At 37.5% G+C, this 12,587-nt stretch overlaps 1 protein-coding gene across 1 annotated transcript in view; it reads left to right on the top strand.

Annotated features, from left to right (window-relative positions):
- The window catches only part of VPS13B (vacuolar protein sorting 13 homolog B), a 1,100,792-nt gene that overhangs the window by 723,753 nt on the left and 364,452 nt on the right, over positions 1–12,587 (top strand). The window contains 1 exon segment of the mRNA XM_036759288.1: positions 10,425–10,551. Coding sequence (XP_036615183.1) covers positions 10,425–10,551 — 127 coding nt within the window.

Raw genomic sequence — 12,587 nt, 5'->3', positions numbered from 1 at the left:
GGGAAAGGGAAAGGAAGAGTAATGAGGCTAAGGAATGAATAAATCAAAAATCAAAATGCAATGGAAAAAATACTATGGGGGTAAGAGTATCCGAGGATAAAACTGTATAATAAGATATGTCAGCAATAATTATAACTAGAATCCAATAAAAGAGAATGGATTGAACAGAAAGGTCCCCAGAAGGCTTTAAGAACAAGGGGGAGAGAAAGCATTCATTTTAAGCTCCTAATAAAAAGATTGACAGCTGTAAAACCTTCATAAAGCAGTGAAGAGGAACGAAAGAAAAAGAAAGGAGGAACTAGAACTCAAAAATTCAGTGATTCAACAGGAATCATTTAAACAAAGACCAAAGATTGCAAAACTGGAAGTACTAGTGAAATATCTCTGATCAAAAATAGTTCATCTGGAAAACAGAGCCCAGTTGTTAATTTGAGAATCATCAGCTTCCCAGAAAAAAAGTATGTAAACCTGAATACCATATTTCATAAAAAGGCATAAAGCAAAATTGCCTGGTCGTATTGCAACCAAAGGACAAAGTACTGATTGGTAGAATCCTTGGGACCCAACATAGAGCAAGACTATGTATATGTCATTAAGAAATGTGATTGTCAAAATCCACCCTTTTTCAGAACAAAGAGGAAATACTGCAAGCATCTAGAAAAATTTCACATAGCAAGGAACCCCAGTCAGAACTGCAAGGACTACACATCAGCATTGAGAAAGTAAGGGAAAGATAGGAATATGATTTGCCTAAAAAACAACGAAAATTATTTGCACCCAAAATTAACATCTTATAAAGCTCCACTTAAATCCACACGGAGGTATAATGCACATTTAGCAAAATTGAGGATTTTTAAGTATTCTTTTTGAGAAAACTAGACTAGGAGGGTCTTCCTGGCTCCAAGTCCAAAACTCTACGCATTATATCTAATTAATAATAAATATGTTACTGACAAAATATAGGAGAAAAATAAATTCCTTTTAAAATTACAAAATATTCTAAATATCCAAAAATTAAACCATTGAGACACATCTTAGAATTATATAAGTAAAAGAGGATCTAAACAATTGGAGATATGATAGTCAGTTTATCACTAGGCAGAACCAATGTAATAAAATGATGATACTATCTACATTTAGTGCTTGCTATTACAAACAAATTTTGGAAGGAATACCTTATAGTATTAGGCGTTAACAAAATTCATTTAAAGGAGTAAGAGATCATGAATATCAAAGGTTGTAATAGAAAAATTAAAAAGATAGAGGATCAAAACTGTTATGTACTTAGTGAAAACCACAAAACTAAATGAGTATAATTAAACATGATGAGTATGATCTAGACACAAATAAGTCTAGCATTTGATTGATGAACTACTGGGGAAATGATTAAGTAGGCTGACAAAAAAATAGGTTTTGGTTTTTATTCTACACTTCAACAATAAATTCCAAATAGTTAAATGATCTGAATATAAAAAAGTCATATAAAAATTAAAGGAGAATAGAAGGCTGTATATTTCACAGCTATTGATGGGGAATTTTATAATTGATCAGGTGACAGAAAAGATCATAAAAGACAAAATAGAGAATCTCAATCATACAAAATTTTGGAAGTTTTTTGATAAATAATATCCATGGAGCTAGATTCAGAAGGAGGACTATTCATTGTGAGGGGGAAAAAAAAGAAATTCTTTGCCTTAATTATCTCCATAGAAGTCTGCCATTTAATATCTAAAGGGAATTGACACAAATTTATACAATTAAAAGCCTATAGACAAGTCATCAGAGAATATAAGCTAATTGTTTACAAAAGAAAATACATAAACTAATCAGGTATCATGTTCATTTCTAGGAGCCATGGTTTAAAAAGGCCTTTAATAAAGTGTCCAGAGGTGTAAAATTAGGATGACAAAGAGCCTTGAAACCATGTCTTGTGAGGATCCATTGAGGAAACTAGGCATGTTTGGCTTGGAGAAGAGAGAAGACAAGAAAAATATAATAGCTATCTTTAAGTATTTAAAGGAGTCCCTGGAGCAGAATTTAGACTTGGTCTGTTTGTCCCAGAGGGTACAATAGTTGGAAATTGAAAAGAGGCAAATTTAGGCTTAATGTCAGGGGGAAAATCTTATTAATTAGTAGAGCTATGTAAAAGTAGTATAGGTGATGGGTTCTCCCTTCTTGGAAGTCTTCAAGACTAGATGACTATGTGTCCTATGTGTCACAGGAGGGTCCCTCTGTTAGTCATTGCTGTCAAGATTCTTTCCAGAGTCCTCCTTAATAGGTTGATCCTTCATCTGGAAGATGGTCGTCTACCTGAGAGCCAGTGTGGCTTCAGAAAGGGCTGAGGAGCAGTCAATATGGTGTTTGCTGCCTGACAACTTTAGGAGAAATGCCGGGAGCAGAACGAAGGTCTGTATACAATGTTTGTAGATCTGACCAAGGCCTTTGATACAGTCTGTCGTGAGCACTTATGGAAATTTATGTCAAAATTTGGTTGCCTGGAGAAGTCCATCAGCTTTGTATGTCAATTTCATGACCACATGCTTGCCTAGGTTCTAGATAATGGAGAATGCTCTCATGCCTTCCTGGTCACCAGTGGAGTGAAACAAGGCTGTGTGCTTGCTCCCATGCTTTTTAGCCTGCTGTTTTCAGCCATGTTGTCAAATGCTTTCAATGAGGATGAACTTGGCATCAAGGTCAGCTACTGCACTGATGGTAAATTCTTCAACTTGAAAAGGCTTCAAGCCAGGACCAAAGTGGAGGATTGTCTGTTTGCAGATGATTGTGCCCTCAGTGCAGCCTCTGAAGCTGAGATGCAACAAAGTATGAATCAAATCTCTGCTGCTTGTGCGAATTTTGATCTAACAACACCAAGAAAACCAGGTGCTCCATCAGCCACCACCATACCATTCATATATGAAACCATCAGTTACAGCAAATGGAGAAGTTTTCAATGCTGTGGATAAGTTCACTTACCTTGGTAGTGTACTTTCCAAGGATGTACACATTGATAATGAAGTTGACGCACACATTGCCAGAGCCAGCTCAGTGTTTGGGAGGATCCAAAGGAAAGTATCGGAGAGAAGAGGTATTAAACCAATTACCAAACTGAAGGTCTACACAGCCGTTGTGCTGACCTCATTGTTGTAAGCCTGTGAAACCTGGAGAGTCTACCAGTGCCATGCCAGGAAACTGAATTGCTTCCATTTGAATTGTCTTAGGAAGATTCTGAAGATCACCTGGCAGGATAAGGTACCAGACACTGAGGTCCTTACTCTAACTAAACTGCCAAGTATTCAAACTCTGCTTCAGAGAGCGCAACTCCAATGGGCTGGCCATTTTGTTCAAATGCAAAATGTACGCTTGCCAAAAAGACTATTTTGTGGAGAACTCATACAGGGCAAGCATTCACATCATGGTCAGAAGAAGCCATACAAGGATACTCTCAAGGTCTCTTTCAGGGACTTTGGAATTGATTGTGTGACATGGGAGACATTGGCACAGGACCTCTCAGCATGGCATTTCCACATCTGAGAAGGTGCTGTGCTCTATGAGCAAAGCAGAGTTGAAATAGCTCAAAGGAAATGCAGGATGTGCAAGTTAGGAGTATCCACCCCAAATGTTCACATGACCTATTTATGCCCGACCTGTGGTAGAGCATCCCAAGCTCATATTGGCCTGATCAGCCACAGTCAGACACAATGAATCTTAACTCAAGCATAATGATGTCATTTTGGTCCTCTTCAAGAATGAAGGACAGACAACAACCAACCAACCAACAAATTAAGAATCATTGAGAAGAAGGGAAAGGGGGATGGGAGGGAAGTGGGGTGACAGATGGGAGGGCTGACTGGGGAACAGGACAACCAGAATATACACCATCTTGGAGTAGGCAAGAGGGTAGAAATGGGGAGAAAATTTGTAATTCAAACTCTTGTGAAAATCAGTGCTGAAAACTAAATATATTAAATAAATTAAATATAGAGAAAAAAAAGAATCATTGAGAGGGAATATGTGTAGCAGCCTTGGAATCATATAAATATATAACCTTTCTTCCTGAAAAAACACATCTCTCTCATCCATCGTATTTGTCAAGAACTCAGTTTTTCATTGGTATAATATCAGCATTCCCATGTATAAACTTTTAGTTATCTCTGGAAAATTAATCTTTTCCTTTAAAGAAACAATTTCAGTATAAGGATTAATTTGTTAGGACACTTCAGTTTCATTTTCCATTTTTTAAATTGTGCCATTTATGGATATGGCATCATTAATACAAAATATTTTATTAATTTTAACATCTGGGTGGGATTAAGGAGTTGTCAGTAGTCTGGAGTGGGCCAGGTGAAACAGTGAAAGGACTATCATGTGATCAGCTAATTAGGTGATCAGGATGGGATTAAGGAGTGGTCAGTATATGCAGGTAGTCTGGGGTACGCCAAGAGCACAGTGAATGGATGTTAAATAAGCTAATTAGGTGATGTAGGTGAGCTGGGGCGGGCCAGTTGCCTTGGGTGGAGGCACCAGTGATCTGGGCTGCTGAAATCTATGTGAAAATCCAGGCACTGGGTTGCTTTCAAAGATGTGGTCTTTTACTTTTAGGGGTACAAGTCCCATCACCCCATCATTAACAAATGGATAGTGAAACAGGATCCTCATGATCCTATAGAGAATATCTGTATCATAGAATTTGGTGGTACTTTTAACATCAATCAATAATTAATAAATATTTATTAAGTGCCTATTGTGTTCCAGACATTATGTTTTTGTCTGGGGATACAAAGATAAAAATGAAACTGCCTGCCCTCCGGAAGCTTACATTTTTTGTCTCTTTAGTTTTAATTCTGTTGTCTGTCTTTTGTTTGCTGTCTCATTATTTCTGTGTAATCCTTCATGTCTTAGAGATACATGGTCCTATAATGTTCCTTTCTAAAAATTTTACATGGGAACCCTTCTTCACTACCTTCAGTCTCTACTCTCCCTGATCCATTTTCCATACAACTACCATATTATCATAGTACTTAAAAATCTTAAGTGGTTTCCAGATACATGTAGGATAAAAAATAAAATACTAAGCTTAGCCTTTGAAGACAGGCTCGCATTCTTGTTTCATATTACTCCTCTTCTTATGTTCTCTTCCAGTCAGACTGGCCATATTACTGTTCAGCATACATGGCATCCTATCTCTCTTGGCCTTTGCATTAAAGATTCCCCCCCTATCTGGAAGGCACAAATCCCAAGCTTCTGTCAAAGCAAAGATGAAGTACCACCTCCCACATGAGATCTTTCCAAATTCTTCTGGTCTCCAAACACCAGTTCTTACTACATGCCCTCTCTTGAAATTACTTGGTATTGATTTGTTTTTACTTATTTGTGTATATATGATAGGTGCCCAGTAACACATAAAGTCCTAAAGTGAAAGGACCATTTTGTCTTTGTATTCTCAGCCCCAAGGCACAATGCTTCACCAGATTTAGGGAGCTTCACTTCAGCAGTTTGGTGACAGCACAATGATTGGAGTGCTTTACTTAGAGTCAGGAAGATGCACATTCAGATACTGACTCAGCTACTTACAAACTGTGTGACCCTGGGCACATCCCTTAACCTCTTTGAGGTTTCATTTTCTCATCTGTAAAATAATGATGATGATAGATCTTGCTTCACAGGGTGTTTGTGAGGATCAAATGAGATAATATATGCAAAGTGCTTTGCAAGCAATAAAACACTTTATAAATAGTAACTGTTGAACCAAAATAACACATTTATTTTGTAAAAGTTTAGATATAATTCATGTATTTTTATTACCCTAGTTAAAAAAAGTAACTTTAAAAAGTCAATATTTAAAAGCACACATAGGAAAAATGATTTATTATGTTGTTCAGAAAAATTATTCTACTGTTTAAATTCAACCTTATGTGATTAAAAATTGTCCACACCCAGAATGTCCCTGGCCTCTTCTGAAATACTGGAGATGGCTACAAGGTATTTTGGGTTCCCCCAGGTCCTGGATCCACCCAAAGCATTCTTGTTTCAGGTCCCCACACTCAGGTCTTCTTTTGGGTCCACTCAAGACTGTATTTTGGATTCCTTTGTGTTTTGGCTTCACCCAGATTTTATGGAATATTTACAGTTACTCATATTCATCTCAATCAACCTTGCTTTCAAGTTGCCCTCTTTACAAAATCGCTTAACTTTATGTGTGTGGTAAGTGTGGGAGCACTCTTGTCTAAGTCCTATATAATGTAACCCTTCTAGAGCCTGGACAAGAGGGAGCTTCACCTCTTTTCCCACTTCCTCTCTTACTAAACAACCTAATAAATTTCTAAAACTATTACAGATTTTAGGTTTGTTCTCGTCAACAACACATGCAGTTCTCGTTCATTTCCTTTGAATATTCTTGAGCCTGAGATCAGTATATCTCCACATAAAACAGTTACTTAAAGGAGCCAGAAATTCATTGGTATGGACACCCCTGCCACGAATTGAGATTGCAAACTCCCTCTGTGTTTTACTAAATAGTGTTCACAAAGTGTTCTGGTTTAAAAATCATTAAATTATTTCCAAATCATTCATAGTGAGGTTCTCATGGAAAGACTAGTTATTTAATAATATTTATTAAGCTGCCTCAGTCACTAGTTTTGTGAACCTGGGCAAGTCAGTTACCGTTTCTCAGCTTCTGTTTCCTCATCCATAAAATAGGGGTAATAATAAGACCCACTTCATAAGGTTGTTGTGAGAATCAAATGAAACATTAGATAAATGATAGTTATTTTTATTTATAAATTCATCTTTGTTAATTTCCATGCAGATCAAATGTAATTTCTGCCCAGAATGTGGAATAATTGTGCTGGCCTAATAGCTATGTGATTTTTATTTATTTAATAGCAAGTAGACTACTGTAATTTTAATACTTATTTGCAAACATACAACCCCTGAAAATATAGGAGAGCAAAGGCAAGACCACAGAATGTATAATAATTTAGAGAATCAAAGTGTAGCTGTATCATAGACTATATAGAGGGGAGAAAAGTTTCAGAAGACTGGAAAGTAGGAAGGCACCAGATTATGAAGAACTTCAAATGCCAACTGGAAGACTTCATATTTGTAGGTAATAGAGAGCCATTGGAGTATATTGATTTGAAGGCTGACATGGTCAGACCTATGCTTAGGAAAATCACGTTTTTACATAAGTAAAGGCTGAATTGGGAGAGATTTAAGTCAGGGACACCAATTAGAAAACTATTGCAATAAAAGTGTGTGTGTGTGTGTGTGTGTGTGTGTGTGTGTGTGTGTGTGTGTGTATGAGAGATGTGAAGGTAGAAATGATGACTGGATACATGGGTTGACCAAGGAAAAAAGGATGATACTGTAGTTGAGAGTCATGGATGACTAGAAGAATAGTGATCCACTCAGCAGAAAAAGGGAAGTATGGAAGAGGGGAGCGTTTGGAAGGAAAAATAATGAGGTCTGTTTTGAGCATGGTGTTAGATGTTCTGCCTACAGAACATCAAAGCCCTCCGGTCCTTTAATGTAGAAACTGCTAAATCTTGTGTTATCCTGACTGTGGTTCCATGATATTTCAGTTATTTCTTTCTGGCTGCTTGTAATATTTTTCTTCTTGAGAAGAGAGCTCTGTCATTTGGCAATAACATTCCTACGAGTTTTCGTTTTGGGATCTCTTTTAGGGCATGATCAGTGGATTCCTTCAATTTCTGTTTTACCCTCTGGTTCTAGGAGATTAGGACAGTGTTTCTTGATAATTTCTTGAAATATAATGTCAAAGCTCTTTTATTGACCATGACTTCCAGGCAGTGCAATAATTCTTAAATTGTCTCTTCTGGATCTATTTTCCAGGTCAGTTGTTTTTTGTTTGTTTTTTTTTAATGGAATATTTCACATTTTCTTCTATTTTTTTCGTTCTTTTGATTTTATTTTATTGTTTCATGATGTTTTATGGAATCATTAACTTGCACTTGCCCAATTCAAATTTTTAAGGAATTATTTCAGTGAGCCTTTGTACCCCTTTTCCCTTTGGCCAATTCTGCATTTTAAGGAGTTCTCTTCAGTGGATTTTTCTGCCTCTTTTACCGTTTGGCCAATTCTGATTTTTAAGATGTTATTTTCTTCAGTATTTTTTTATACCTCCTTTACCAAGCTGTTGACTCTCTTTTCATAATTTTCTTGTATCACTCTAATTTCTTTTACAAATTTTTCCTCTGCCTTTCTTATTTGATTTTTAAAATCCTTTTTGAGCTCTTCCAGGAATTTTTTTTTTGCTTGTGACCAATTCACATTTTTCTTTGAGGCTTTGCATGTAGCTGTTTGACTTCATTATCTTATTCAGAGTGTCTTGATCTTTTCTATCACCATTGTAACTTTCTTGTTGTTTGCTCATTTTCCTAGATTATTTCTTGACTTTTAACTTTATGATAAAGTTGGGCTCTCTTTCTGGAGTGGAGGGGGCACTGTCCCAAGCTTCTGGTCTTGCTTGCTGCTGTTTTCAGAGGTATTTCTGTAGCTCTGTAGGTTCAGTGTTTCCAAGTCGATATGATCTAAGGAGAGGTGTCGCCACTGTTTTCCTGACCTGTGCCCTGGTCTTTACCCAAGAAGCAACCATGTTCTTCTTTAGCCACCAGTGCTAGCACTCCTTCTGGCTCTGTGACTATGACCAGGTCCCCTGTTCTCTGGCAGCCACAATTGCCAGTGCTCTCCTCTGTCTTGGAATTGAGATCAGGCTCCCTAGTGCCCCATGAGTGACTTCAAGCACTGCTACTCAACCTGGAATCACGACCAGGATCCCTGCTTCCCTGCAGCTGCAAGTGCTATCGTTCCTTTTGGCCCTGGGTCTATGACCTAGAATTGTGTATCAGCAATGCAGTAGCATCCTGAACCCAGAGCCAACAAAGGCCAGTTATCTGTCCATGGTCTGAAAGCTCCCAAACTGCTGCTGCCAGTGTAGCTCTCTCCAAGGCTCATGACTGGGTCTGCAGTGTAGTCTATGCCTGCATGGTCTGCATTGTGCTCCAGGCTTGACCACTCCTGGCTGATACAGACCATTCCTGCCAAATTCCTAAGTTGGTTTGGGCTAGAGAATTGTTTCAGCCAACCTCTTGTTGGTTTTGCCACTCTGGAATTAGATTTGAGGCATTATTTTAGAGTTGTTTGAAGGGAAATTTGGGATAGCTCAGCTTAGCTCCACCATCTTAACTCCACTCCTTCCCCCTTACTATGTTTTAATTTTAAACTTTATGTCTCTTGTACTGCCTAACGTAATATTTTATGTGACTGTTTGTATCAGTAAGGCAAGATTCATGACCTCAAGGATGACCATGAACATGCCTGTATGGTTCAGAATTGCAAAGTATGAAAAACTCTCTAGGTAGAAGACAGAGGAAGTATAACATTTATTTAGACACCAGAGTATCAAATCCCAAGACAATGACTCCAATTCAGTATAGTAGTAATTATATTCCAAAACCAGTAAGCCCACCTCAGTGTAGCAACAAGGAAATTATAGCACAGTATCATAGCAAGGAAACAAGTCTTCCTGTGACCTTCCCCCCTGCTAGGGCCTTGCCATAAACAATCATTCACGAATCCTGACTATCTGCTTGCCTGCGTCCTCTCCTGAAGTTCTGAAAGCCCTTGCAGTTCTCAGAGTCCTTGTGGTCTCCTGGACTCTCTGGATTCTCAGTTCTCCAATCTCTCGATGCTCTTTGATCTCTTCAACTCTCTTGTCTGCACTCTCCACTCCGCAGTCTCTCTCAACGTTGGCCCTCTCAACACCCTCTTGGTGTCTGCTTCTCAATTCTGCTTCTCAGTTCTTCTTCTCTCACTCTCTGGACTCTCTTTATATACAGTCCTAGCTGGCATCTGATTGGCTAGAACTCAGGTCTCTGATTGGCTGAATTCAGTGCACATGCAGTTGGCTCTGGTCTTAGCACCTCTCCTTAGGGCCCTGAGGGTTTCACACCTCTCATAACCTAACTAGCAAAAGTGTGTGAGCTTGGGGCCTAGCACCTAGTAAGTAAAGGCCCTATTGAATGGGTGGGGAAGGTCTTTTTTTTAAATAAAGGGTATGTTGAAATCAGTATATTTAACTGGAATATCCTATGGGCAGTATGATAAAGATGAAGGAGCCTTGGAGAAACACTTCAGAAAACCCAAGTTCAAATTCTGGCTCCTACACTTACCAGCTGCGTGACTCGGCCGGTCATTCTATGAACCTTAATTTCTCTATCTGAAAAATGGAAGCATAATATCTGTACCACTGCAGAAATGAAGGATTGATTTTACAACAGTGCCTATATATGTATATAGATATATGTAGACATATAAATATGTTCTCTTAATTATTTGTGTAGCTTTAATGGAAATTAGCTGTGGAAAAATAATATGGGCATTAATTATTTTTGCTTTTGTTTCAGTATACAGCGACATCAGGAAAGGAGAGCAATTTTAACTCCAATTTTGACTGATTTTACTGTCCGAATAACTGGAGCACCTGCAATCATTTTCACCAAAATCAATTCACCAGAAAACTTGCATACAGAGGTTAGTATACAATTTAAAATTAAATGATATTGGGTCAATGAGCACAGACAGCCAGGTGGCACAGTGGACAGATTGCTGGGTCTGGAATTAGATAGACTCATCTTTGTGATTTTACATCTGGCCTCAGATACTTACTAGCTATGTGACCCTGGGCAAGTCAATTACCTCTGTTTTCCTTAGTTTCCTCATCTGTAAAATGAGCTGGAAATGGAGATGGCAAACCACTCCAGTATTTTCTCCAAGAAAACTGCAAAAAAAAAAAAAAAGGGTCATGAAGAATCGGACATGACTGAAGAACAACTAAATAACAACATGCCAAAAATTACAATTTGCATGAAAATTGTGGTGGTTTTTTTGGTAGATATTTCTTTATAAGTGTACACGTTGCTTCCCCCACAGTAGAGTACAAACTTCTTGTGAGTAGGGACTTTTTTATGTCTTGGTTATCTCTTTTATGTCTATTTATGTCTTGGTTATCTCTAGTGTCTAGTTAAATGACAGGCTAGTAGATATTTAGTAAATGTGTGTTGAATTTAATCAGACTGAAATGTTTATTGATTGTATGACAGATTGATCATTCATAGAATAAGTAAAATTTGTTATAGAAATTTTATAGAAAAAATATTAATAAAATATTTTTACACAAGCATTGAAAATTGTTAATTCTGTGTTTTCTTCAAAGAATTTTTGGATATATAATCTCATTTTGTCCTTATACATACTTCTGTTAGGAATAGTAGATTTTTATAGATAAGGAAACTGAGGCACAGGAAGGATCAATTACATGACTTAGCTATTTATTCACCACAGTAGGACTGAAGTTCACATCTGACAACTTCTTGTGCAGTATATTTTTGTATAGCAATAACTCTGTGGCATAGGTCTGAGTCTCTTAAAAAGTTACTATAGTATGTCATTTAAGTCTCTTATGTCGTGTTTGTAGTATGTTGAAACTGTTAGTATGAGTTTCCTTTATATCTGATTCCACAAATTCAATTCAGTAGTCATTTATTAAAGGATTACTATGCAAAAGACACTTAACTGATTGATGAAGATAAAATGACAAAAATTAAATTGTCTTTATCTGAAATTTAAATTCTATTGGAAAATTATGATGTACAAAAATAGTACAAGATAGAATCAAAGAGAGTACAAAGAGAAATCAAACTAGCTCTAGGAATATTTGAGAAGTGAAAGAGCACTAAAAACTTGGGGAGTAGAATCAGGAAGGCCTTGACAAAAGCAATTATAATTGCATGGGTTCAATTGCACTGAAATTTTTATGCTCTCATAACCCTCTTGTAACTTAAGTATTTATGCATTAAGGGATTTCTATGTGCAAGACATTGTGTGAGGTGCTGAGGGCTTAAAGATCAAAGATCATGCAGTTCCTAAAAGAGCTTACAGTCTCATAAGAAGTTATGACATGTGTATTAGTAAATATGAAACAAGATAGAGTATGATCAGAGCAAAGGAAAGATCAAGGTAAAGCGCTCTCAGAAAATCTTAGGGAGTACAAGGGTGGGGAACCCGTGGCCTTGAGGCCACATGTGGCCCTCTAGATCCTTAAGTACTGCCTTTTGACTCAGTCCAAATTTTACAGAACAAATCCTTTTAATAAAAGGTTCTCCACCCCTGGGTAAACATCATCTTTGCCTGAGGAGTGAAAAGAAAGATCTTACTAAAAGGGAAAACTTTTGGGTAGTTCTTGAATCAATGTAAAACAGTTACTAGAAGGAGGTAGAAGCAAAAATATAATCATGTCACTCATGTACTTCTTTAGAATTGTAACAAAACGGGGTGGCTAGGTGGCACAGTGAGTAGAGCACCAGCCCTGGAGTCAGGAGGACCTGAGTTCAAATCTGGCCTCAGACACTTGACACATGTACTAGCTGTGTGACCTTGGGCAAGTCACTCAACCCCAATTGCCCTGCCAAAAAAAAAAAGAATTGTAACAAAACAGACTGCTCTGAATTTTCTAATTTGTGCTTTGGCCCATCATTATATCCTTGAAAGACACTTATGAAAAAGGTCTG

This window comes from Trichosurus vulpecula, chromosome 1 (assembly GCF_011100635.1).
Source record: "Trichosurus vulpecula isolate mTriVul1 chromosome 1, mTriVul1.pri, whole genome shotgun sequence".
NCBI classification, from domain to species: Eukaryota; Metazoa; Chordata; class Mammalia; order Diprotodontia; family Phalangeridae; genus Trichosurus; species Trichosurus vulpecula.
The sequence above is the reverse complement of the archived record's forward strand: the minus strand, read 5'-3'. Positions and strand labels throughout refer to the sequence as shown.